A 27,701-nucleotide genomic window follows, 5' to 3' on the forward strand; every position below is an offset into this window, starting at 1 on the left:
TTATTTTATTACTCAGAAACGTCCGGGATCCTGCCGACCTCTGCAGCTTCTCCTTCCGGTTTCTGGAGCTCAGCAGGAAGCTTCATGCGTCAGGACAAGAGATTCTCTTGTTTCCACTTCATTATTAATGCACTCGAGGGTGAAACTGCGCATGTCCGCTTTCTGTGCGTCCTCGCGCGCTGCGGACATGACGTCCCGCTGCTCTGCTCTCACCTGCAGCTTCTGGACCAGCATCTCCTCTGACTGACCGCAGCGTGGGGAGCAACAGCCAATCAGCTTCCAGATAGCCTCTCAAACACGCCCCCTGCACGCACGCGCGCGCGCAGACACGCTCCCGCCTCCTCTGTAATCCTCCGTCCTCTCCAGGCATCATGGCGGAAATTAAAACGGGAATCTTTGCGAAGAACGTTCAGAAACGGCTGAACCGGGCCCAGGAGAAGGTAGGAGCCGCCTGGTTCTGGTGGAGGTTCGGGTGGGTGCTGGGTCGGGTCGTGGAGGAAGATGCAGGCCGCCGCTGATCTGTCACAATAAATCTCACATTTTATTTTCTGATTTTGTTTGATATCGTTTAATTTTCTAAAAGGCATGACGTCACCACGCAGCTCTTTGAAAGAAACGGAGTAAAAATGTTTTTATTGGGGAAAAAAGGCAAATTAGGAGCCGCTGACGGAGAGCGCTCTGATTGGCTGATTAAAGCTGTCTGTACGTGACTCTTCAGCTGCGTGGAAAACGTGTTTTCACGTGAGGAATTAGATGACGTAAGCAGGGACGGTGACGTGTTTTTTTTTTTTGTCAAAAACGTCAGATCGTCAGAGCCTGCCTCGTTCTGATTGGCTCACCTGCAGCTTACCTGTGTGCAGGTACCAGTAATGACTCGGTTCTGGTTCTGAAGTTGATGGCCTCATGTCTCAGCATGAACCTGCGTCATTCATTATGGAAATATAATTTAGAAGAATTTTTAGAAAGCCACTGAAATAATTAACCAAAAAGCAGAGTTTTTAAATTTTGGAGATTTTTTGTGTTGAGAAATCTGAGAGTAAAGCTTCAAAATATATATTTATATAAAATATTTATTTCATTCAATTGTTGGAGCCACAATACAAAATTACCAAACTACCAGGATGTAAATTCATATGTCTTTATTTTGAGACAAAAAGTATTCCACACAATTTTGAAAAATAAAATAAAATTAATAAATCATCACGTAAAAAAGGACACATCCATGACAAAGCAGATGAACAATTATTCTAATATTTAAAAAAGCTAGAAGTAAATCTAATATTCCTATGTTGCAGTTATCAGAGCTCTTATTATTAAGTTGTTTGATAAATTTATATGTGAAATTCCTCAGCAAAACATGAAAAGTTGGAATGTTACTCAAGACAAACATTTGACTTTCAGGAGTGTGAGGATGGCTCTGACAGCATCCTGATTGGCTGAGGATAGTTCTGACAGCATCCTGATTGGCTGCTTGCAGTTTCTTTAGTTACTCCCAGTGTTGGAGTCTTTTTTTTTTTAATAAAACTTTATTTAATCAAAGTAAGCACAAACAAGTTTGGTAATTCTAATAGTGTATCTCTATAGAGATACACTATCTCTATAGAGATGATATGTGGAAACAACATTAATGTTTATAGAGATACACTATTAGTGTATCCAATGAGTAAAACAACCTCCAATCAGCAATCAAGCAGAAGTTCCATATGTAAAAGTAATATTGTCATCAAATAAACTCACCCAGCAATCGAATCAATAGGTTTAAAGATTTTTGGAGGAATTCCTGAGGAAGACGCAAACAGCAAACTGCGCATTGGAGGCGGGGCTTAAATAAGCTAGCAGAGTTTGGGGCAACACAGGAAGTGGCCCCACAAAAATAAAAGTCCTTTACTAATTCCGGGTTACACCAGATTGTGATTCTGTAATAATGTTTAGATGTTTGGTAAATATGGATGTTAGTAATTTATAATCTGAATTTCTGAGAGCAATAAATTTTCTATTCTCAATAAATCTTGGATCCTTGTCTGGTTTGGGGATACATTTAATAATTCCTTGTATTTAGGCCTGTCACGATAGCAAATTATGCTGAGCGATTAATTGTCTCAAAAAATTATTGTGATAAACGATAATATTGTTTGAAGACCTTTTTACACTGATTTAATGGAAATGATGTAATAATGCATGTGATTTCCTGCCAAAGACAGATGCACTTTATTTTCAAAAGAATATTTAACACTGGAACTGATAAACAAAATAAACAAAACAACCAAAAACAAAATGGATTCTCAGTCTCCATTAACAAAAAATGTACTTGATAAAAACTAACCAACATAAAGCCAAAGTGGAAATAAATCGTGCATTCAACCAAAAGAGTGCAGATTATGAAGTCTGTATATTATGTTGCCCTTCAGTAATAATTAGATTTAAATAGAGAAGATGGGCACATCGACTACCTGATGCAATAATTCACACTACATGATTTTTTGCTCCTATTTTTCCCCATACAACAATCTTAACACGTTGGTCTTTCTAAGATTGTGTGGTGTGTTACGGTAGATGGTCGTTGCAGCTCCGATCTAAATCAGGGGTTTTCCCAGACTGGGATCTTAACGCGGCCTGTTGAATGTGACAGGCAGCCAATCAGAAAGCCGGATTCCCCTCCGTGTTTTCTGAGGGGAAATTACGGAGGGGAATCCCAAACAGCTGACACGGCGCAACCCGAAGTCCAGCGGACATTGGAGATGATATGTGGAAACAACATTAATGTTTATTCAACATGCAAAGAATATAGAAATGACAAGAGGAGGAGTTGGAGCGAAATTGCTACCGCAGTTGATAAACCCGGTAACTTTTCAGCTGTTCTTCGTTAACGTGACATAAATAGATTCTAATGATTTTCATTCAGTCAGGACTTTACACTGACACTAGCCACATGCATTGCAGGTAGATTGTAGTAAAGCATTGATTAATACCTGGTTTTAAATTTAGTTCACTGGACTTGTAGCCATTATTTTGTGCCCATTGTTGGACACCACACGGCAGGACCGAACCCGATGGAACCGTTATACCTAGGATTTCTGTGGGCCAATGTTTGGTCTGTCAGGTTTTGAAATGGGCCGACAATCGGCCGACAGCTCTAAGATCGAGTAGTCTGCGCTGGGCTTTACACTAAGGAAATGAGGAAGGAGGGTCAGTGGAGAGAACCGGAGTTGAGCCTTTTTTCATTCAGTCTCATTAGCTGAAAGAGAAAAAGGTCGGAAGAGACGATAAAGCCATAATTAAAATGACGTCGATAGTTTTAATTTATCGTACGATTAATTGATTTATCGTTTATCGCAACAGGCCTACTTGTATTGTATGATTTTTAAACATTTCTGTAAAAACCTGATGCAGTAATATTTTTATGTCTTCCCAAAAGTGTTTCTAAAAGTTTCCAGTCAGTCCATCTGGACCCGGTGCTTTGGTTAATGATTAACAGCCTTATTAAGTTCTTCTATTGTAATATTGTTGTCACAGGTTTGTTTGTAATTATCTTCTATTTTAGGGATAGATGTTTTAATTTGTTTAAAAAAGGTGAGAGATTTTTGTTCTGAGAATTTGGAGATATACAAATTGCTACTAAATTTAAAAATCTCTGTTGATATTAATCTTTCATTGTTGGTTTCTACATTATTTATTATTAAGGATTTGACAGAATTTTGTTGTCTTCTTCTTTCCATTTTACAAAAGTCGGAGAGTTTTTTCTCCGTTTCATTCTCGATCTAATAAAAGCTCCTTCGGCCCGTTGGATCAACATTTCATCTAGTTTAGGTTGCAGGATTCCTATTTATTGTTTGTCTTCAGCTGAGGGGTTGGGTTTATTGCAATATATATTTAGTTGTTGTACAATATCTAGATCTTTTTTAATTTGTTTACTGAATGAGACAGAAAATGGTCTGATCTTGTATTTTAGGAATTCCCATTTTTGAACAGGACTATTTAAATCTTCAGTATCTTTTATATTTTGGATGAATTCTTTGATTTTTTGTTAGTAGGTGTCATTTTTAAGAAGATTGTAGTTAAATTTCCAATATTTACTTGCGCCTGATTTCTAGTTTTGAGGTTTCATTTGTAAGGAAATAAGACTTTGGTCAGCAGAAATATCTGAGTTGGTTTCATTGGTCAATAATTCATTTGTTACAAGCCAATGATCAAATCTTGATTCGCTATTTGAACCAAACCATGAAAATTTTATACAGTTGGGATTAAGATGGCGCCACACGTCAACTAGATTTTGTTCATTGCAGAAATTGTTAATATTTTGTTTGGGTAACTTGAGTTATGTTTAGAATCCATTTATCATAAAATTCATCTTGAACAAGGTTGAGATCGCCACCGATTCTAACACTGTTTGTTGAGTTAAATGATTTTAGGTGATCTAAGTTTAGAGATGTTTCTTCTAGCAGTAATTTGTTCTGGTTTAGATTATTATAACCATATATATTTAACAAAATAAGCATTAAGTTATCCAAACAGACAGTGAGGAATAACCACTGACCATTTTCATCCATTTTATTTGAAATGATTTGACCCTGGAAGTCGTCAGGAGAATAGCGACCCCTGCTGGCCTTGAAGCACCATGACAAAAATAAGCTTCATCTCCCCATTGTTAGACCAAAAGATGCTATCTTCATGTTTTGAATAAGTTTCCTGTAAGAATATTATATTTGCATTTTTCCCTTTACAAAATAAAATAAACCTTTCCTTTAGGCCTTAAAACAGAATCCTTGAATCCGTGTCCTCCCTAAAAATGTAGTGACCTTTTGTGCTGTTACTTTCACCTCAGGCCAATTCTTAAAGGACACGTTTTTAGATTCAGCCACTGGTACAGTAACTGGTGGATTATGTGACCAGTGGAGCATCCAGTGGTGAGGCGAAGCCTCCTGTACTGGCAGAACTAAAGCGGAACCCCGACTGACATCAGTTTTGGATCAGAGCGGTACGGCTTCCTTAGGAGGAGCAGCTTTGCAGCCCTGAATGAATCGGTTTTCTGGCTTTAACTGCTGATATTGAATAAATGTTTTATGTGCATTTACTGCATAATGTCCAACCCTGCGTGGGTCACCTGACTCCTTGTCTGGTCCAGTTGACTTCTGGGAAAGTATGTGTCTGGTGTTGGTGGAGGAAGGAAGTGGTAGTCGTACTAAGTGAATGTCCCTGTGTTTTCAGATGTTCCAGACCTAAAACCTTTTAAATGGCTTCAATCATAAGAACACAGTTAAACTTTCTTTCATTTATTCCTCAGGTTTTGCAGAAACTGGGAAAAGCAGATGAGACCAAAGATGAGCAGTTTGAACAAGTGGTGATAAACTTCAAGAGACAAGAGGTGAGAGATGTTTCTTCTTCTAATGTCTTTCCAAACTCTTCTTCTTCTCCATGAATTACCAGGTCTACCAGAGAGACCGATGCTCCAGAAAACTGCCCCAGATTCACTGAAAGCTCATCTGAACAGTTTCAGTTTTTGACCCTCCAAGTCTAATCAGTGTCATGATAATCTGTCTTTAATCTGACCGAATCGACTTCCTGTTAGTCTGAAGGCGCTCGGCTGCAGAGGGAGATGAAGTCCTACATGTCTGCCATCAAAGGTAGCTCATCACTTCTCTTCCTGTCCTCGCTGTAGATCAAAGATTACATTCAACATCAACTGCATGTGTTTGATGGACCTCAGGTTTTCTCAAACAGTTTTTTCTTGTAGGGATGCAACAGGCGTCCATCAACCTGACTCAGTCTCTGCATGAAGTCTACGAACCGGACTGGCACGGCAAAGATGACATCGTGACCATTGGGAAGGTTGGTCAGAAGGAAGAATGTTTGCTGATGTAACACATCAGCTTTTTATCTCTATCGGTTTCTTCGCTCTGGTTCTCATCTGCAGATTTTCCTCTTGTTAAATCGGTTAAGATTTAACCGATTTAACCGTTTGAATGTCAGTTGATCATGACATTTAAACCCGAGTCTATCGCTGCTAAGTTTATAATTAGGTTTTATGACTCACCATCGAGTTAACTGATGACTAATAGAGCAACAACATAACTGCAACAAGTTAGCTTATTTTTCCAGTAAATGCAGTGACCTGTCCTTTACTAGGACCTGAAGCTAAGCTGATCATTTCTAAAACTGACCGACTGTTTCACCGCTTTGAAAAGCTTTTCTCATCCCGACGACATCTTTATCCGTCTCAGTTTTCTGCACTGAGGACTTTTTCTTTTGTGCCTCAGCATCTTTAGCTTCCTGTCACCCTGAGAAAAAAAAAAATCGAGATGGGTCACAGCGCCCCCTCTGGCGTTTTCGCCCTCTAGCATATATGCCCATTCCGTTATGAGGGGCCGTTTAGGACAAAATTTACGTTTTGTCTCTCACACACTACCAAAAAGTCTCGCATACTCCAAAAAAATAGCCACGCACACTCCAAAAAATTACGTTTTGTCCCTCACACACTACCAAAAACTCACGCATACTCAAAAAAATAGCCTCGCATACTCAAAAAAATTACGTTTTGTCTCTCACACACTACCAAAAACTCTCGCATACTCAAAAAAATTACATTTTGTCTCTCACACACTACCAAAAACTCACGCATACTCAAAAAAATAGCCACGCACACTCAAAAATTACTCACGCACATTCAAAAAATACTCAAATTGCGTATACACACACTACTAAAATGTCACACACACACACAAACGTTAACTTTCTCGCTCACATACACTACTATCAGCTCGCTCACATACACACAAACGTTAACTTTCTCGCTCACATACACTGCTACCAGCTCGCGCACATACACACAAACGTTAACTTTCTCGCTCACATACACTACTATCAGCTCGCACACACACACACAAACGTTAACTTTCTCGCTCACATACACTGCTACCAGCTCGCTCACATACACTGCTACCAGCTCGCTCACATACACTACTACCAGCTCGCGCACATACACACAAACGTTAACTTTCTCGCTCACATACAGACGTTTATCTCTCACATACACAAGACTAAAGTTGAACACACACACAGTACTAAGACTCGTTTTATGTATGTGTGAGAGTGAGACTTTTTATGAATGTGTGAGAGCGAGACTTTTTTTGAATGTGTGAGAGTTGTCACGGAAGAGGCGGGGCATAATTTTTGGATCAAACTGCGCATGCGTAGATCCTAAACTATAAGTTTCGATTGTTGACTCACTGTATGTTCTATTACTTAGTATATTTGTGCTTTTAAATATATATAGAACGTTTAACTTTCTTGTAGATTAAATGTGCTATAGAAATAAATGAATCTGATTGATTGATTAAAAATAGCAAAATTGCTGTAGTACAATCTGTCCACTGGGTGCCAGTATTACAGGAATTATTAACCGGCGCCAACTAGTGCCGAAGAAGAAAGAGTTTGCTATACCGAACATGGCTAACTCTAATTCGAAACGAGAGAGAATTGGTCAGGCAGCTGCCATTTTAAACACCATTCTATCTTCTCCGGAGGCAACCAGCACTTTGACAGGCGCATTAAACGATTCAACGACTGCCCGCAGTGCTACAGTAGATTCAGAACTCTCATCTCTGTTCCGTTCCGGAGCGGTGTTTAAAATGGCAGCTGCCTGACCAATTCTCTCTCGTTTCGAATTAGAGTTAGCCATGTTCGGTATAGCGAACTCTTTCTTCTTCGGCACTAGTTGGCGCCGGTTAATAATTCCTGTAATACTGGCACCCAGTGGACAGATTGTACTACAGCAATTTTGCTATTTTTAATCAATCAATCAGATTCATTTATTTCTATAGCACATTTAATCTACAAGAAAGTTAAACGTTCTATATATATTTAAAAGCACAAATATACTAAGTAATAGAACATACAGTGAGTCAACAATCGAAACTTATAGTTTAGGATCTACGCATGCGCAGTTTGATCCAAAAATTATGCCCCGCCTCTTCCGTGACAACTCTCACACATTCAAAAAAAGTCTCGCTCTCACACATTCATAAAAAGTCTCACTCTCACACATACATAAAACGAGTCTTAGTACTGTGTGTGTGTTCAACTTTAGTCTTGTGTATGTGAGAGATAAACGTCTGTATGTGAGCGAGAAAGTTAACGTTTGTGTGTATGTGCGCGAGCTGGTAGTAGTGTATGTGAGCGAGCTGGTAGCAGTGTATGTGAGCGAGAAAGTTAACGTTTGTGTGTATGTGAGCGAGCTGGTAGCAGTGTATGTGAGCGAGAAAGTTAACGTTTGTGTGTGTGTGTGCGAGCTGATAGTAGTGTATGTGAGCGAGAAAGTTAACGTTTGTGTGTGTGTGTGCGAGCTGGTAGCAGTGTATGTGAGCGAGAAAGTTAACGTTTGTGTGTATGTGAGCGAGCTGGTAGCAGTGTATGTGAGCGAGAAAGTTAACGTTTGTGTGTATGTGAGCGAGCTGATAGTAGTGTATGTGAGCGAGAAAGTTAACGTTTGTGTGTGTGTGTGACATTTTAGTAGTGTGTGTATACGCAATTTGAGTATTTTTTGAATGTGCGTGAGTAATTTTTGAGTGTGCGTGGCTATTTTTTTGAGTATGCGTGAGTTTTTGGTAGTGTGTGAGAGACAAAATGTAATTTTTTTGAGTATGCGAGAGTTTTTGGTAGTGTGTGAGAGACAAAACGTAATTTTTTTGAGTATGCGAGGCTATTTTTTTGAGTATGCGTGAGTTTTTGGTAGTGTGTGAGGGACAAAACGTAATTTTTTGGAGTGTGCGTGGCTATTTTTTTGGAGTATGCGAGACTTTTTGGTAGTGTGTGAGAGACAAAACGTAAATTTTGTCCTAAACGGCCCCTCATATTCCGTTGCATTGCTGCGTTCAGTGACGTGTGGTGAGATTCATAGCTGGTGAGACTCTGACTTAATCATAATCACATTTACAAATATAAACCACCTGCATGTTATTGTTTATATAAGGAAATTTTGCGCATGCGGACAACGATGGAGCAAAAATACTTTTCTTCTACATGTCATCATAGCCGCGCTGCCGTCGTAGAATAATCCGTTAGCTCAATCAAACTCGGATATGTAGATAATGTTAATTTCATGCTCCACAGCAAAGGGAAAAACCGTTAAAGTAAAACTCAAAACCATGTCTTTCTCGCTCTGTCATGTTGGAATCTTGTTTCTTCACCAACATGCAGAACAACCACAGAGAACAGGAATCAGTTAAATGATGTTTATTTAAACAATATGAACAGATTGGTTGAGAGCATATGATCCCTGGGTCAGGCTCATGGAGTCGTCTGCACACCAGGGAACAGCAGAAGGTAATGGTGAGTTTGCGGTAGTAGGAAATGGGAACTGCGAGATGAATTGGACTGATCTTACTTGTTTGTTGTGATGATAATTTCCTTCAAGGAGAGGGGAGACTGCGGGTTCGGGGTCTTGGTCCCTTTATGCATGTCTTCGAGGTGATCCATGTTCCAGAGTGTGGGCTCGGTTGAGCTGGTTCCGGGTGAATATGTGGAGGCTGCGCTTGGAGAGCGGACAGGTAAGTTCAGATGTGGAGGAAGACAGAGGAGCGGTCCGACTGCCAACTGGAGAATCCAGGAACTGCTTGTGATCAAACTGAGGAGGTGAAGGTGGAACTCGGGCAACCAGTGGGCAACGATCCATGGCGTCATGAGGGGAGAGAATCCAGAAAGCCAGAACAAGGTCTTCACAGGGAGGAAACACCGGAGAGAAGGGAGGCAACAAGAATAAATTACCAAGAGTCACTTCTCGGGAAAACGCAGAGTTATCTCACGGGGTTCAGAGTACCATTATTGGCAAACAACTGAAGTGCTGGCAGTCTGCTCCTCTTAAGCTCCAGGATAATAGAATGATGAAACACAGGTGCACCGAACAGTGGGCGCACCTCCAGGCATGCAGCCTCTGACGCCATCTGGTGGATGAAGGATGAAGCAGCAGGTGAACAGAAAACAAAAACTAGAAAATCCCTGAAGAAATTTAACCGGGGCCTGCCAAAGTTTGCCCGTCGGTTTGGGCCCGGCGTTCTCATGCTAGAAATTAGCATCGATGCTAAAGAACGCTGCAATGTAATCAATAGCATGTGGAGAATCACAAGAATGTTAAGTAAGATGGACGTGCACCATTCAGTATGATTAAAAATTTTTGTCAAGGCTTTTATTTCGAAATTTTTGTTAAACTTCATTTCAAAGTGCCAAACTAAATCCATGTATAACAGTCTTTGGATAAAATCAGTTATATAATGCTGAAAAGAGCAATAATGTCGTGTACAAATTGTCAAGGCTTTTATTTAGAAATTTTTTGTTATGCTTCATTTTAAAGTTCCGAACTAATCCCATGTGTAACAGTTGCTGAGTTAAATCAGTTATATACAGCCCATAGCAGCAATTAGTTCTAAAGGCCAGTTCAGTCAACCTCTGTTTCAACTGAGTGTTCCACTATAGTTAGAACTAGAAAATTCCTGAAGAAATTTAACCGGGGCCTGCCAAAGTGTGCCCGTCGGTTTGGGCCCGGCGTTCTGATGCTAGAAATTAGCATCAATGCTAAAGAAAGCTGCAACGTAGTTAATAGCATGAGGAGATTGACAAGATTGTTGACTAACATGCACTTGCACCATTCAGTATGATAAAGTAAGTGTATCAGCTAAAATTAGCAAAAATGCTAATGTTATTGTGATTGCTGTTAGTAGCATGTGGGACATCACTAGGATGTTTTGTATAATGGACTTACTGCATTCAGTATACTAAACATGGCTAAAAAGTGAAATAAATAGCTAATAGCTTATTTAAGCTAAAATGCTAATACTAATGAACTGCCTTGCTGTGCAAGGCAGTTCCCTAACCTGAGAGAAACAGATAATGCAGAATAATATTATTGCACCGCCTGCTGCGGTGCACTAACCTCAGGGTCATATTGAGGCTTTTATTTTTGAAATTTTTGTTAAGCTTAATTTTAAATTGCCACACTAAAGCCATGTGTAACAGTGCTTTGGATAAAACAGTCATATAAAGCCAAAAAGAGCAATTACCTGATTAAAAAATATTCAAGGCTTTTATTTTGAAATTTTCAGTAAGCCTAATTTTAAATTGCCACTCTAATCCCATGTGTAACAATGGTTGGGTGAAATCAATTATATAATGCCCAAAAGAGCATATACCTGACGTAAAAATTGTCAAGGCTTTTATTTTGAAATTGTCATTAAGCTTAATTTTTATTGCCCCAATAAACCCATGTCTAATAGTCATTGGGTAAATCAGTTATATAATGCTCAAAAGAGCAATTACCTGATTAAAAAATATTCAAGGTTTTTATTTTGAAATTTTCGTTATGCTTCATTTCAGAGGGCCAAACTATTCCAATGTGTAAGAGTGCTTTGGATAAAAAAGTCACATAAAGCCAAAAAGCGCAATTACATCATGTAAAACTTCTCAAGGCTTTTATTTTGAAATTTTTGTTAAACTTCATTTCAAAGGTCCAAACTAATCCCATGTATAACAGTTACTGAGTTAAATCAGTTATATACAGCCCATAGCAGCAAGTAGTTATAAAGGCCAGTTCAGTCCTGATCTGTTTCAACTGAGGGTTTCACTATAGATAGAACTACAGTGATGCGTATTTGTAGTCCTAATCAGCAGCCAATAGCCTCTTGAGTTCCGTTGCTATGGTAAATAATTTTCTCAGCAAAGTGTGAACTGTTAGTGAGAGAGGCTGGGGGACACAATTCTCTGTTTGAGCCAGCCAGTTTAACTGAAAAAAAGCATTGGGAACAACTCCTTCCCGTTCTGGAACCGTAATACATATTCGAAAAGCGTTTGAAGCGTATGAGAGGGCAATGTGTCTTCTGCGATAGTCCCGAGATTCATGTCTCTACGTCACTCACAGCATTAACAGCGATGAGAGAAAGAAATGTTTTGCCCAGATCTGAAAATGTAGTCAAATACATGGGAGAGAGCCTCAGACAGCCTCAGAAAATCCTGTCGCATGACTTTGCTCTGAAGCACCGTGACAGAAAACCGTACGGTCTAGATAAATTTCGAAAACATTTTACCGGAGGAGACATGCGTATCAATGTCAGGACCGATTTTGATACCAATCGTGCGATATTTGTGGGCGTGATGGCGATTTCAAAATAATTTTGGGGGTCAAAAATTCTCTTCATTTCCCACTCTAGCGGAGCTGCAATCAGTAAGACTCGCACTCTAATTTTAGGAAAAATGAAAAACTTTGGGTCGCTTAGAGGCAAATTGTGGACAAACCGTAACTGGTATTGACGAGCCGTCTTCACTTTCGAAGAGATCACAGACGTATCTACAAAATGAAATTTGAATGGCATTTCTACGTAAATTCATGACGACACAGAAAATCCTCAAAAATAGGGTATTTGTAGGATTTTTCCCATTGACTTATAATGGGTTTTTTTTCGTAGTTCTTTGCGAATTATGTCGCCATGTTAACCCCGAATCCCACCAAAAGTAATAGCTCCAATGGCGTGAATTTTCTGCATGTTTTGATACCTCATTTGTAGGTGTGCACGCAGCGGTATGAGCCGCATTAACGGTTACGGATGAAAAATAAAGAATAAAGAAACACTTTTCTTGGGAGAATAGTAATAGGTTCCTGCCATTGCTTTGCATGGCAGGCCCCAACAAAACCCACAAAGAAGACCAAAACCCCCGGTTCCCAACACTCTCTGCATTGGCCAGGCTACACACAGACTCGTTGCCATAGCAACTGACAATAGCGACACAAAAAAACACCCTCAAATATTTCCCACACAAAGAGCAGAACATTCAGTCTGCTGCAGCAGTTTGGTTTTAGGCTTAATGTTTATTTTGTGATTATTAATAAGTGATTGTTGTGGTACGAGGAGAAAACTATAAATATATCGCTGCACTTTACTGTCTGGCTAGCACCATGGCTAGCTCCACGGCTAGCACCATGGCTAGCTCCACGGCTAGCTCCATGGCTAGCTCCATGACTAGCCCGCTGTCTCTTACTCTGCAGTTGTGGAGACTCAACGTCTGGGATCATGAGCGCCCCCTGCCATGAGACCAGAGAACTTCCTGCCTCACCGAGTTTGTTCTCTGGTTTCTGATCGCTGCTCATCAGTTACACACACAGTTGGTGACAAAAAACACTGAACATTATATACATAAGCTAAATTATAGAAAATCTGTTCATATATTACGTGTTGGAAAACTGTTTGGTGACTGACTTTTATTTGTCAGGTTTAAGTGACAAAAGTTGGAGAAAGACGATTATCTTGGTGTTTAAAATAACACAAAACGGAGTAAGAAGACCTCGTTTATTCATTTATTTTACAGTTTTGTTATTGCTTCTTTTTAAAACAACAGCAGCTGATTAAACTGGATGTTACAACCTTGACATGATCATATGAGTTGTTTTTACCAAGAAATCGATCAGAAGTGCTGTGAAAATGGTCCAATCTGCTTCTCTGGCTGCAATGTGCGCTCCCGACACGGGGAACACATTTTCACAGGGGAACAGAATTTCGCACAAGACCAGCCCGGCTGGTCCTGCTCCAAACAGGGACCTAAAAAGCAGGGCCAGCCCCGAAAAAAAGCCGGTGGAAAAGGGGCAATAGTAAGAGGTTGATCAACCCCAGGCTCAGCTGGCTGCCGAGCATTTAAATGGGAAAATAGGAAAATTCAGCGATTTTGAAGAAAAAAAAAATCTGAATTGGTTAAGCTTAATGACAAATAAATACTTTATAGTACAAACCACAGGGTGAAAATAGCAATATAAATTATTTTATCACTATATATTTTTCTATGATGACCTCACCTGTCTCCCACCTGACTGCACGTCACTGCTGCGTTACATTGCTGCTTTGCATTGTTGCATTGCATATCCGGCCGTGTGTCTCTGGTGGATCCAGTTGCCGCTGCAGATGAAATACCTCAACCTCAAACCCAGGAGATTATTGCCACTGATGTTCCTCCATGTTGACCTGGACTTTGCTCATGTGTTGGTGTGAGGTCCAGATGGCTCAGCGCAGTGCGGAGTTAAAGGTCATTCGGGTTCACGCCGGTTCCTCTTTTCAGAGGTCGCCTGGCAGAAACCGATAGGACTCGTTGAAACCAACTGATTTGAGTCTCAACTGTGTGCTGCAGGACTGTGACGCGCTGTGGGAAGATTTCCACAACAAACTGGTTGACTCAACTCTGCTAAACCTGGACGGATACCTGCAGCAGTTCCCTGACCTGAAGGTAAGAGCTGCCGCTCATGATCAAAAGAGAAGCCGAGAGGAAAGTGACGCCTGATGCTTTCAGATGCGTGTTGCCAAAAGAAGTCGGAAACTCATCGATTACGACAGCGCTCGGCATCAGCTGGAGGCCTTGCAGGTGCCTGGGATGAAGAACGACAGGAAGGTGATGAAGGTGAGTGTGAGCTGATGGAGGAGGATGTGTTGGAGATTGTGGAGAATCATCCGTCCTCCATGCTGAGGTTACAGAAGAGTCAGTGAGTTGAATTCATGAATTCCATTTATTAATACCAAAATACAGCTGGTCCATTATGACCTGCTACCTTTAAGAGCTAACAGACAAAATGGCCCCCAGAACAGTTTTCCATTCCCTTTGTTAGCCTCTCTCTAAGCTACGCCCTAAAGAGGGCGTTAACTAGTTTGTCATATCATGTAATCTTAGCCTTGAGGGCGTTTCCTAACATGTCATTTCCTTTAGCTTTAGCTTAGCAACTAGCTAACAGAGATGGAAGGAAAACACAAAATTATTTATTCTCAATGAGATGAAGGGGCTTAACTGTGTTTGCTGAACGTTGCAGGCAGAAGATGAGCTTAAAAAGGCTCAGAAAGTTTTCGATGAGCTGAACGTCGGCCTTCAGGATGAGCTGCCGACTCTCTGGGATCGGTAAGTCAGGCAGCGCTGCATGATGGAGAAATTACCCTAATAACCCGATATTAACCGTAAAGGCAACATCTCCCCGTTCAAAAACCGTTGGAATTTTTCAAACAATGTGTCAGAATTATGGAAGATCATCGGTGCTCCGTTTCAAACTTAGCCCTCTATGGCATGACTTTTTATTTTTGTGGGGAAGAAATATTTTCCTGCATTCTTTGGGAGCTTGGTGGTCCCTAATTACATGTCAATCATAAAATCGGACTCTGACACCTCCTGGAACCAGATTTGGGTTTGTTGCCTCAGGGTAACATTGGTCTAGAACACCAAGATAGTCTACACTGATTATGAGAAATGAAATACAAATCAAACAAAAACTATATTCATAAAAGAACTATTTTTTGGACAAAAATATGTCAAAAATCATGCCCCCCAAAAAATAAAATAAAGGAGCAATGTGAGGTACAGCTATGTGGTTTGTTGCCTGAGGGCAACGCCATGCCATAGAGGGTTAGAGGGTTAAGGAGTATGAATAATTATGGCCTTAACTTTCTGAGCATGCTTGTTAATGTCCAATGATGCTTTGCATGAACTCTGCTAGTGACCTCATGTACAGCATGTAAACAACTGGAGTATAACAAAACAACTCTTTAGTGCGGCAGGCAGAGAGCTGGTGGATGCTGGGTAATGATCAGCCTGTGAAGGTGGTTGGCGCGCCGCTGCTCATGTTCACCTGCCAGGTGTGAATAAAACCCAGAAGGCAGAGGAGACGAACCAGGATTTGAACCCAGAACCTTGTTGCTGCCAGGCAGCAAAACGATGCAGTTTGGTGAAAGCAGAACGTTCCCTTCAGACATATTTTAAAAAGGTCTGAAACTGATGAAAATTAGTCTTATGGTTATGAATGCATGCAGGGCTTTATTAGGAACATTTATTTTCTAATCTCAGTTTCTCACACAGTAACAGGATGATTCTGGAAGCTGAATTCAGATCTCAAAGTGAAGCTTTATTCTGTGGTTGGTTCTGGTCCCAGAGCAGCATACAGTCAGGATTTCATTCACGCTCAGCTGTTTCTCCATCCAACCAACAGAAATAATCTACTGATGGCAGGAATGCAGCAGCCACAGAAACAGGAAGCTGGTACTCCATGATGCACCAACAGGAGTTTTTACCTTTTTTAATGGTTTAACTATTTTGCCACTTTTTGCTGCAGGAACATTTCCTCTGATGATTTATGACTATCTGATGTTGTGATCTCAGGAACCTGACCTGGGTTTCTGCAGCGTCTCTGGCTGATGAATAAAGCCAAACAGCGCCCCTTTCAGTCTGACTGGCTCGGTTAATGTCAACTGTTCATTTCCTTTCTCCAGCCGAGTCGGTTTCTACATCAGCACCTTCAGGTGTGTCACCAGTCTGGAGGCCAAGTTTCACCGAGAAATCTCACTGGTGAGTTGATCTGTTCCTCGGAAGTGTCCGGCAGATGTTCAGAGCTCAGGTGGTTCTTCTGCTTCCAGGTGTGCAGGGAGCTGTATGAAGTCATGACGAAGCTAGGGGAGCAACACTCTGACAAGATCTTCACCATCCAAGGAGCTCCGAGGTGAGTTCATCCAGCTGACTGACTGCAGCTTTACTGCAAAGAAACACGTTCAAACCTGAGAGGCTGGAATCAGATCAAATGTTGATGTGAGAACAGAAAAGCCACGTCTTTACACGACCGGACTGGAAAAGTCTTCAAGGCCTCGGTTTAATTCAGAGCTGCAGTCGTTCAATCCCTACTGCTCCCTTTGATTACCGCCCTCATTTCAGACCTGATTAATCGATCCTCAGTAGACGGATTAATCCCCCTTTTCGTCTTTTCCTCAGTGATTCTGGACCGCTGCGCCTCGCCAGAACCCCGTCACCACCGGAAGACGAGACTCCCCCAGAGAGCCCAGATGCCAGCTCCAATCACATGCTCCGCCCAGTTTCACCTGGTCCACCCCGGCCAAAATCCCCAATTCAGGTAATATGAGTCCAGGTGAGTGCAGCCGGATCCAATTGGACACAAAGAAAAGTCCGTAGTGAAAGTAGCGCTAAGATAAAGTGAAGTGACAAACACAGAACAACATTCAAGAGGATGTCCAGCCTCTTCTGTTACTTTCAAACAAAAATAATATTCAAAATATGACAAAAAACAAAAAGAAATATCGGGGCAACCTGATGGTTGGATTCACTTTTGGGATCTGGACCCATGGTGGTTACCATGGAGATATGGGGGATAACCATGGTAACCAGGTGACTGGAGGCCTCCAGGTCTTTATAGAGCGACTGGGATAAACGCCACGCTCAAACACAAGCCGGTTCAGGAAGGTTCCCGGCCCGCTGAGGTCAAAGGTCAAACCTCTGGTCTCACTGACTAACTTGTACACGCCACCCCAACATGTAGATTGGTTAAGGAGCCTGGGGTTGAGTCCCCAGACTGCAAAGGCATTTGATCCAGTGAGCCCAGTTGTTTGAACTGGTTTTTCAATCTGAGGATGAAATGAGAAAATTCAACAGTTTATGACACCAAGTGCAAATTTGTAAAGAAATAATCCAACATTTTTAGACACCCTGTCGTTTGCTTTAAGGCCTTTTAGCTCCGATGATCCTGACTTCTCTCCAGGCTTGTATTGATTATTGATGAAGTGGGTGAATCAATAATCACTGTTACTGATACCGGCCAGTAGAGTCTGATTGATGACATTTATTATTGATTATTGGTTCTGAACTTTCACTGTTTTCTTCCTCGCTGCTGACTTTTGTCTGTTACTTGGTGAGTTATGTGACCTTCTTGTTGTCTGTGTAACTGGCGTGTTTCAGTCGTGTTCATGTCTGTAGACGTGAATGTTCTGTGGGGGAACATCTGTAGAACATCAGACCTGGTTCTGGTTCTGATCGGGTCATGATACAAACAAGATGATGTGTTTGCCAACATCCCAGAGGAAACTAAAACTGCATGATGATCAGTTTTTATTTCATCACAACGGTCAGTGGGATATTAGCTAAAGACTAAATAAGCGAATGTAATTATTGCTAAAGCAGTTTTACAGAATCCTGATGAATGAAGCAGCAAACCTTTTCAGCTTCATCACTCATGAAGCTTCAGGATCGACCTTTCCTGGTACCTAGGGAAGGTCGATCCTGGGTAGATCCCAGGTCGATCCTGGGTAGATCCCGGGTCGATCCCTGGTCGATCTCAAGTAGGTCCTGGGTAGATCCCAGGTAGGTCCTGGGTAGATCCCGGGTCGACTCTGGGTAGATCCCAGATCGATCTCAGGTAGCTCCTGGGTAGATCCCAGGTTGATCCCCAGTAGGTCCCTGGTCGATCTCAGGTCGATCCTGGGTAGATCCCGGGTCGACTCTGGGTAGACCCCGGGTCGATCCCTGGTCGATCTCAGGTAGGTCCTGGGTAGACCCCAGGTCGATTCTGGGTAGATTCCCGGTCAATCCCGGGTGGATCCTGGGTAGATCCCAGGTTGATCTCAGGTAGATCCTGGGTAGATCCCGGGTAGATTCTGGGTAGATCCCGGGTCAATCCCAGGTCGATCCCAGGTCGATCCTGGGTAGATCCCAAGTCTATCTCAGGTCGATCTCAGGTTGATCTCAGGTGGATCCTGGGTCGATCCAACACCTCCTGGTGTTGATCCAAACTAAAACTGAACATGCAGCTTTTAGTTTCCGTTAATGTGTCAACTAATCCACCTGTTGGTCAGTGTGAGCTAACATCATGGGAACGCCTCTGCAGATCCCACTCCAGTGCGGTTCACCACCGTCTGGAGGGAAGGACATTAAGAGCTCAGGAAGAAACATTTTAGGTAAAAGCTGCAGGTTCTCAACATGTCCAACATCAGGACCCAGAATCAGACAAAGTTTATAAATCAACAACAGATCTTTCTTCCTGATCACAGTTCCCCCTCCTCCCATCGCCACACTTAGCCACGCCCCTCTCCATATCTAGGCTCCACCCACTTTGCTAGAATTTTTCAAAGATTTTCAGGACTGCGGCTATGCTTTCACTAGTTACACTTTCCTTTAAAAAAAATTATCAGATTTTCAATAATCAGAGGAATTTCTTCTAACAGCTGAGAAAGTTTCCCCTCTGGTATTCGGATGGTTTATGAAGAAGCTCCAGGTCTTTGAGGTTGGAAAGCCTCAGCCCTCATCCTGAGCATCCAGACTAGATGCGTTCATCTAGTCTGGACTCATTATGACTAAAACACAAACATGTTGGTCAAATTAAACAATTACTTCAAAGCAATTTTGATACGCGTTTGAATAGTTTGAGGTCTAAATTTCTGGTTGTAAACAAATTTAAACAAATAGATTTAATCATTACATTCTTTTGGACCTTCTGCCTTTTTTAGAGGGTTAGGTTTGTGAAAGTTTGAGGCGACATTCTCCAAAGGCAGAAAATAATGTCGATCTCTAAAACAACAGCAGATAAAGAGGAAATGAAGAGCAGCTGAGAAAGTAGCAGAGTGAAGAGGCTATGCTGCCTGTAGCAGCATGACTACAGAAATAGCTCTGGATAACCTCAGCCAGTCTGTCTGCCTCAGTAAACTGGGATCTGGTTCCACCCAGAACCTCTGGGAACCTGCAGTCTGTTCTCCGTTAGGAACATCTGGACCAGGGGTCACCAACACGGGGCCCGCGGGCCCCCGGTCGCCCGTGGAGCAAGTTCTAAAAATAGCCATTGTCATTAGGGAGCATTGCCACAGAAATTATATAATTTAATGTTTTTACATTGAATTAATAACATTTGATTATATTTAGATTTTTTTTCAAAGTAAATTACAAAAAACGTTTAAAATAAATTGCTTCATGCATAACATTCTTTTCTATAGTTAAAGTTTAGAACTGTGCAGACGCCTGCAGGATTTTATCGGAGGGCAGCAGCGCCTGCAGCTGGACGGCTGCAGCCGCTCTGCCTACCTTAAGATTTTCCTTGAAGTAAAAAAGAAAATAATAATTTCTGAAAGTTTTATTATCAAACTCTCTTTACTATTAACAAAATTGTGGAGAGAAAAAAAGATCTTATGTGTCAAAACATCTTGTACGCAGCGCACATCTGAGTCTGTGGGGGTCAAAGGGCACGCCAAAGCTAAAATCTTATTGGTCAGTTTACTTTTGTTTATTTGGAGGCTTGGCGCTTTTTCTGTAAGCTAAAAATTAATAAGAGGAGTTTGAACCTCCCGTAGTTCTAAGAGCGGTCGTTTGGATCCCGGCGGAGCTTTTTTACCGTGTTGGTTCTGGCGGGTCGTCGGTTTCTGAGCTTCTTTGACATTTCCTGAACTGGAGAGCTGACGTGTCGCCTGTTAGCTGACATCTGCCGCTCTTCCTGAGCGTCGCGCTAAGACTGAGGGTTAAACAATTTAATCTAGTCGAAACGTTTCCCAATTAAGCAAACATTGTTGCTTCACCTTCTCCTCCTTTGGACGTCTGACTCCACCTGAATCTGGGAATCAACATCCTCCTCTTTCCGTGGATCAACCGGGTATATAGGCTTCGCTTCCACCTCTTTATTATTTAGCATAGTTTGTGTAACAAAAAAACAAAAACGGAATAAAGGCTGCGCTGCTTTAGTGGTTTAAGTTTGTGCGGCTTTTGTGCGACGCCACATGATGTGTGTTGGGGAGGTGTTCTATTGCAGGTCAGGTGCAGTGATAGTTTTATACCTCCCAATCTGTCGGACCTTTTTATTTCGACATCTGCTGGTGTCAGCCAGCTGGTGACCCGTCAGCTTTTAAGTTCGCAAAAACACAAAAAAAAGCTAATAAACCGGCGACCCGCCAGAACTGCACACTGTAAAAAGCTCAGGCGGGATCTTAGAACAACGGGAGATTCAAACTCATCATTTTTAGCTGACAGAAAAAGTAAACTGACCAATAAGATTTAGGCTTTGGCTGCCCTTTGACCCCCACAGACTCACACTGATGTGCGCTACATACAAGATGTTTTGGCACAAAAGAACTTTTTTTTCCCTCCACAATTATGTTAATTGTAAAGAGGGTTGGATAATAAAAAATACAATAACTTTTCTTTATTTTTTTATTTAAAGGAAAATCTCACAGTGCGTCCAGCTGTTCAGCTGCAGCTGCACCAATCCAGACTCTCAGTGACTTGTGGGTAATTTAGAATCACACAGAAAATCTCCAAAAGGGAATCAAACTTAAAACTCTGAACTAAGAACTTCTGATCACATAATAGCAATTAACCATATCTGTCCTTACTGATAACTATTGTCAGTAGTCCCTAACATTAATATGATCAGGCAGCATGCAATCATATATACATATACAGTATGTATTATTGTTATAAAGGTTGAACCAAGAACATTTCTGTCTGTATCAAACAAATAGCCCTTTGTGTTGCTCTGGACCCGTGAAGCAGCTCCCAGTCTCTAAGAGGTTGGTGACCCCTGATCTGGACCAATTAGATCAATCCTGAAGTAACAAATGCACGGATTGGTTTTTCAGTGTCACAGGATGTTGTGAATTTTGGCAACAGAAACTTGATTCATATGGAATTTAAAGACTTAAACTGGTCAAAAACAACCCAGAGGTTCTTTAATTTATTGCCATCCAGATTAAGTGATTGACTAAGCAAAAGACCAGGACCTGTTCCTGCACCCTTCCATGTGCTTGGTGAAGATGAATGAGGGTTTTCAACCTTCAATTTGACCATTTCCCAACCAAACATAATAATGTGTTACAAATGGATGTCTTAATATTTGGAGTCAGTAAAGTCGACATTGTCAATGTTGTTGTTTTCAGCATCTTGATTTTCTTCAAGGTTCCTCTTCTTTTCTCACACTGAACAGAAAAGGTTCTGAACGCTTTACTGGACTTTTCAGATTCAAGCATTAGAAACTATGAAAGTAACTTTTGCTTGATTAATGGAGAGGTTCACACATAACAAGTTGATGGTAGAACTGGTTGTTAGTGGAGTAGCGTTAACTCTTCCTGTCTGATCAGCTCACCTGGTAACGGTGCTTCATTTCCTTTGGCAGTTTAAAAAGGGTCCACCGGTTCCTCCACCTCCTAAAGTCACACCCACTAAAGAAGTGGCAGAAGAGCAAATCATTGACTTGTTCGGAGGAGAATTTTTACCTGCTCCTTCACCTTCTCAGGTAGGACAGCAAATAAAATCCAATTTCCATGAGTTTTTCTGCCCTTTGACCTTCTTCCTCTGCTGCTGTCCACAGCCAAATGAACGACCAGGAGAGTCTCTTCTTGACATGGACTTTGATGCTTTCCAGCCGGATGAAAGTGTTTCACCGATTCCTCAGGTGCGCTCAATTTTGGAAACCGATCTGTGGAAGAACAACAGGTTTTAGAATAAGTAGGGCTGCACGATGGGGCTGAAAAATGTAAAACGATATAAGCGTCTCATATCAGTTGACACCAATAATTATTGGTAATTCTTTCCGTTTTAAATATCTGAAGTGCTGCTAAACTGGTGATGTGACTTTTTTTGTTTTATCCAGTTTTTCTTCCATGTCATTTATTTTTAAGCAGTTATGAGAGTGGCAAAACCTTAAAGTGCTGCTGCACAAGTTACCCAACAGGTTGTTGCTAGGCAACCAACGATCAAATGGGTTAAGGCCCCCACATACTTGAAGCCGACGTCCAAACAAAGATCAGTGTTTATGACTCCGTACTCGGTGTTGCACTGCAACCTTCTCAGTGTTCACATCAAACTGTTTTCGCAACACGACCTGATAAAGTTGAGTGAGTGCGCCGAGTCGCGAGCGTGACATCCACTCTCTGACCCCGGCTGACAGGCGCCAACCTAGCTCATCAAACATGCTAGTCTCCACTAGGATTGTGGGAAATAAAGGAATGTGACATCAGAGAGTTTTAGGCAATCAGTATGGTGGAGCATAAAGCCTCAACCATCCGTAGAAAGCACACAAGGGGTCTGCGTGGCTCACAGAGTGCAAACTCAACGCCTGAGTATATGGGGGCTTTTAGTGTTTCCTACCACCCTGGCTTAGGTTGAGCAGCTAAAGCCGTGCCTCCTTTCCTCTGCCTACATCCCCCAGAATGCTGTGCATCTCTGAGATCTGAGTCCAGTGAAATTATTGAACATTCTCTCAGATGAATTGTCTGTTGATATTGATCATGTGTCTTTCGCGATATATATTGTTGATTTATTGTCCAGCCCTAAGAAGATTGAATCAGATTTTGATGTGCAGCAGCTGGGCTCCACATGTGATGGAAATTTTATTTACTAGGAGCCAACGTGCCAGGAACCACCAGACGGCACCTGTGAGGATTTCAGGAGTAGAGCTGATGCTATCAGACGGTCACTGGACCATCCAACAGACACACAGCGATGGGACTCTCATTGTGGGTTAGAACTAGATCGGTGGGTTGGGTCGTAGAGTTAGGGATAGGGTTAGGGTGTTTCAGTGGGTCAGTGTGGTGCCTGAGGGCCACCATAGACTCGCAGTGCCGCCTAGAAAATGGGTGGGATCGTCAAAACAACAACAAATTCCTGCTGAAGCTGCTGAAATCTGAGGGCTCTTGAAGGTCCAGGGTTAGGGTCTTCGGGTCCTGGAGGGTCTTCGGGTTAGGGGTTAGGGCTGGGACCAGGTCTTTGATGCAACGACACCTATCCTGGTTTGAACACCAGCCGATACTTGCAGTGCAACAGGCTTGTTATGCCATTTTGTCCTCCGGTGGCAGATCGAGATGCCAATTGGTTGTAAATTAATATCCAAGTATTCGCAGGCCATAAGGTGATCCCAAGAGTCTTCAAGGTGCCTCTAAGTATTATTATTATTTTCAGTGAGTGTACTTTACTCTGTATTAACATGCTCTGTCTTGGTTTTAGACGGCTGTACCGTGGGACATGTGGTCGGTGAGTTGAATCTCCAAAACTCTTTACATGGAAACAAACATGTTTTCTTTTCAGTTTTTTCCCAAAAGGCCTGCAGGTTACGCTCAGTCACGCTGCTTTGATCGACTCTTTATTGATCATTCTCAGGACTAACTGAGCTGTTTTAACGTAGTATTTTTTATTTTGTACATCCTGAGACTAGAGCACAGAAAATAGAAGAGCGTTAATTTGATTAAAATGTAACTATTTATTGCCACTACAAACCAGATAGCACTAACAGCAGGTGATGGAGAATTGCACAGGAAAAGCGGATTGGTTCAGCAGAGTGATTGTCTACAGGCAGACGTCCTGCTAACGAGGGGTTCTGGTTCAGTTTGACACCGCCTGGTGGGGTCCAAAGCTCCACGGTCTAATCACACACAGACTGGAAAGATCTGGGTAAAAACAGCAACAAGTTTTACAGGACAGAGCAACTTTAAATAATGATAATAATAATTTATTAATAATTTCTAATTATTATTATTATTAGTAATAATAATTAGAAAGCACTGCAGATGTCTAAGTTATGAACAGGCAAATCACAGGAGCAAACCAGACCAAGACTAAAAGAGTCAGCATGGTTTGGAAAGTTTTTCACCACTGGCTTATGAGGGCAACATACACATGGATATTAAAATCCCTCTAAAAACTCTGGTCATATTTGGCATCATTTCACCCTAAAAAGACATTAAAAAATAATTTCAAACATCTTGATTGTATTTTGGCTGCTGACAAGCCATTGAACATATCACTATATAGTTCCAGTTCACAACATGTCGTATCGTATGATAAACTACTAAGGCAGGCATGTCCAAAGTCCGGCCCGAGGGCCAATCACGGCCCGCGGCCAGATTTCATACGGCCCGCAGCTTCGGTCTTATAATGTATTATTTATGGCCCGCCTGCACTGTCAAACAGAATAAATAAATCATAAAACTTGAAACTGTAATTCCTCCTTTCACCAAATGGTGGCAGCACCACTTTAATACTATCAGTCTCTGCCTCCGTGCAGCGAACCGCTCTCCACTCATTTCTGCCATGGCCACTGCAAGAAAACGAGTTTACAGTGAGGGCCGCCGCTTTCAAGAGAGATGGGAATTATAATACTTCACTGAAAATCAAGCCAATTGTGCTTGTCTAATTTGTGAGATTGTTGCCTTGTTTAAGGATTTCAACGTAAAGAGACACTACCAGACTAAACATGCTAACACATACAACAAGCTAACAGGAAGTGATCGTGCTGAAAAACTGAAGCAGCTCCAAGCTGGACTGGCATCACAACAGCGATTCTTCACGCGGGCCTGTGAGTCAAAAGAAAATACCACCAAAGCAAAGCTACGATGTTAATGTTAATAGCTAAACATGGCAAACCTTTTACTGAAGGTACATTTATCAAAGACTGTGTTATGAAAATGGTGGAGAACATTTTGCCCTGAGAAGAAGCAAGAATTTGCGAATGTTTGCCTGGCACGTAACAGTGTGGCACTGAGAGCTGAGGACATGAAACTGAGTGTTTTGAACGGCAACGTCTGTCACTATCAGCAGTGAAGAGCCAAAAGAACATTTATGCACCTGGATTTATGGCACTTATTTTTATTAAACTCTTGAGTAAGATTTGGTTATGAACCTGTAGATGTGATACAAACTATTACTTTCTGAAAGATATTGTAAATGACAAGAGCAAAATTCACTTGTTTTAAGATTTAATAATAACAGACAACTTTGCATTACTTATAACTCCTGTTTAAAATGTTCTTGAGGCAAAGATATTTTTAAACTCATGTAAATTTAAGGTATTTCATACAGTTTGTTCAATGTTATCTGACTCAGCAGATATGAAAGAAAAGCAGAATTTGGGTTTTTAGAGTTATTCTCATCTGCCTGAGTGGCTTATATTTGGTTGTTTGTTTGTCATTTGAAAAATAAAGATAATTGTGACAATGAAAATTGTTTTATAACGGTGTGTATTTGCATGAAACTTTTGTAGTTAAAAAATGTCCGAACAAACTATTGGCCCCCGGGCATCTTCACTTTATCAAATCTGGCCCTCTTTGCAAAAAGTTTGGACACCCGTGTACTAAGGTAAAGTCAGCCTCCCTGTGTTTACTCTGTACACTCCAGTGCAGAATGAACCTGATGACGTCATCAACCCATCGGTGAAAAAATGGCGACCTCCATGGTTGAAAAATATAACAAAAGACACATTTTTTAAAAGTAATTATGAGTTTTTGCGCATCACAAACAGCAATTTTTTTAGTTAATAGAAAAATTACAACATATTTATTCCAACATGTTAACCTAATCTTGGATCCCTCTAACAGGATTAAACCTCCAGCAGAACCAGAACCAGAACTGTGCTCAGCACCAGCATCCATTTGTCACGAATGACTATAGGTTTGAGAAGACAAAGCAAAAGCACTGAATCAGGAGAACTTTCTATGTTCAATGAAAGTAAAACGTTAATGGCAGCAGCTCCTTCAGTGGCCTTCAGATGCTAATGATGTAAAAACTTAGCTTTGCTGTGGTCCTATGGTTATGGAAATGGTTCTTGTACAGGAACTTACTGTAGCACTAGCCCTTGTCCTGATCCATGTCTCATTAAAATGTCTAATCGGAGATTTTGAGTTGAAATTTATGGAACCCTGAAGGGGGCATGGGAAAAATGTTTTGTTTTGCGTTCCCTCGCAATATGCTTACTGCAATATTTGCTGCTCTATTTTGTATACAGTCACTAATGTCAATTTAACGTTTCAAATATATACATATTTAAAGAACCTAAATGGTGGCAGAGCGCCGCACTGGGTTAACTGGGGGAATCTCATCTGTCCGTGTGTCAATCATCTCCAGGCCACGATTATCGATTTATTCCATTTTGATTATCATGCTTCAAACTTTACAAGGACTGACCAGGACAAACTGCACAAGTGCCGCTTCCTCATACACACGACGCCGGTCACCTTCCCATTCATACCTGGTGACGTCACGCCCACATCGACACGCCCACCACCCAAGTGTCCTGTCAAATCAATAATTACTTATTTCATTCATCTTACAGAGCCTCGGTGGAAACGAGTTTATTATTATTAATTCTTTGGTGCAAAAACTGATTGAAACTCGATTTATTCACTGCATGTTTATGTCTGTTAAGGAGGTTGAGATGAAACTGCACAGGAGATAACCCGCGATAATAACTCAGAAATAGTTCAAATAGTTTGCATGTATTTTTATTTCTTTCCTTCTCATGGAAAGTTTCTGTATATATCATAGAGTTGTGGTGCATTTCTATACTAAAGAAAAAGATAGAAAACTTCAGATATTCCACAACCAGATATGAAAAACCTTACATAACCTTGCATTAAGGCAGAAAGTACGGCGGCCCGTAAGAAAGGCTTACAGGATTCAGTTATGCCGCATGAACTGATCAGTACATTAATGCGAGAGAACGCAAAAGATAAAATGGCCCCTAGAGGCCTCCGTAGAAATAATCTCCATGTCCTCAGTAGTTTGTAAAATAAAGAATCCAGCCAGTTGGAGAATATTGTGGTTGTTTAAATGAGGATCACAGCAGATATTCAAGTCTGTTGGTAGAATGAAGCTATTTCCATCTAACTGATGTTGGTGCCTGTCTGGTTGTTTTTGATTATAAAGTAATTCCATCTCTTCTTAAATTATGGCAGCTTTTCTCCATCATAATGATTGAACAAGCTAGAGGAATTTGTGTACTTATATGAGCCATTTTCTGCTCCCTCTTTTAGGGAAATGCCCAACCTACTCAGCCTGTAAGTATCGACCTCAGCACACTGACACTCTTCACTTCTTTATCTGTTGTTTTATGCATCTGTGATTTCAAAGTACAGTCATATGAAAAAATTGGGCACTTCTGATAATCTTAATTATTT

General features: G+C 41.3%; 1 protein-coding gene and 1 long non-coding RNA gene across 3 annotated transcripts; one reads left to right on the forward strand and one right to left on the reverse strand.

Moving 5' to 3' along the window:
• Positions 1-13: 13 nt before the first annotated feature.
• amph (amphiphysin) lies at positions 14-27,701 on the forward strand. 2 transcript variants are annotated; one of them, XM_023335696.1, is made up of 14 exons: positions 14-440; positions 5,282-5,362; positions 5,567-5,621; positions 5,732-5,826; positions 14,155-14,250; positions 14,314-14,421; positions 14,825-14,910; positions 16,269-16,344; positions 16,413-16,495; positions 16,762-16,900; positions 21,929-22,048; positions 22,124-22,207; positions 23,758-23,784; positions 27,558-27,701. In XM_023335696.1, exons 1-14 carry the CDS (start codon positions 372-374, stop codon positions 27,684-27,686), a joined length of 1,248 nt encoding a protein of 415 aa, XP_023191464.1. In that variant the 5' UTR covers positions 14-371; the 3' UTR covers positions 27,687-27,701. The 2 variants fall into 2 exon arrangements, with proteins under 2 accessions (XP_023191464.1, XP_023191465.1); XM_023335697.1 differs by having other exon boundaries at positions 21-440; positions 21,938-22,048.
• LOC111608954 lies at positions 446-1,821 on the reverse strand. Its single transcript, XR_002752926.1, has 3 exons — positions 1,738-1,821; positions 851-919; positions 446-519 (listed from the first exon to the last, which is right to left on the reverse strand). It is a non-coding gene; the product is annotated as an uncharacterized LOC111608954 (long non-coding RNA).

This window comes from Xiphophorus maculatus, chromosome 6 (genome assembly GCF_002775205.1).
Source record: "Xiphophorus maculatus strain JP 163 A chromosome 6, X_maculatus-5.0-male, whole genome shotgun sequence".
In the NCBI taxonomy this organism is placed as follows: Eukaryota; Metazoa; Chordata; class Actinopteri; order Cyprinodontiformes; family Poeciliidae; genus Xiphophorus; species Xiphophorus maculatus.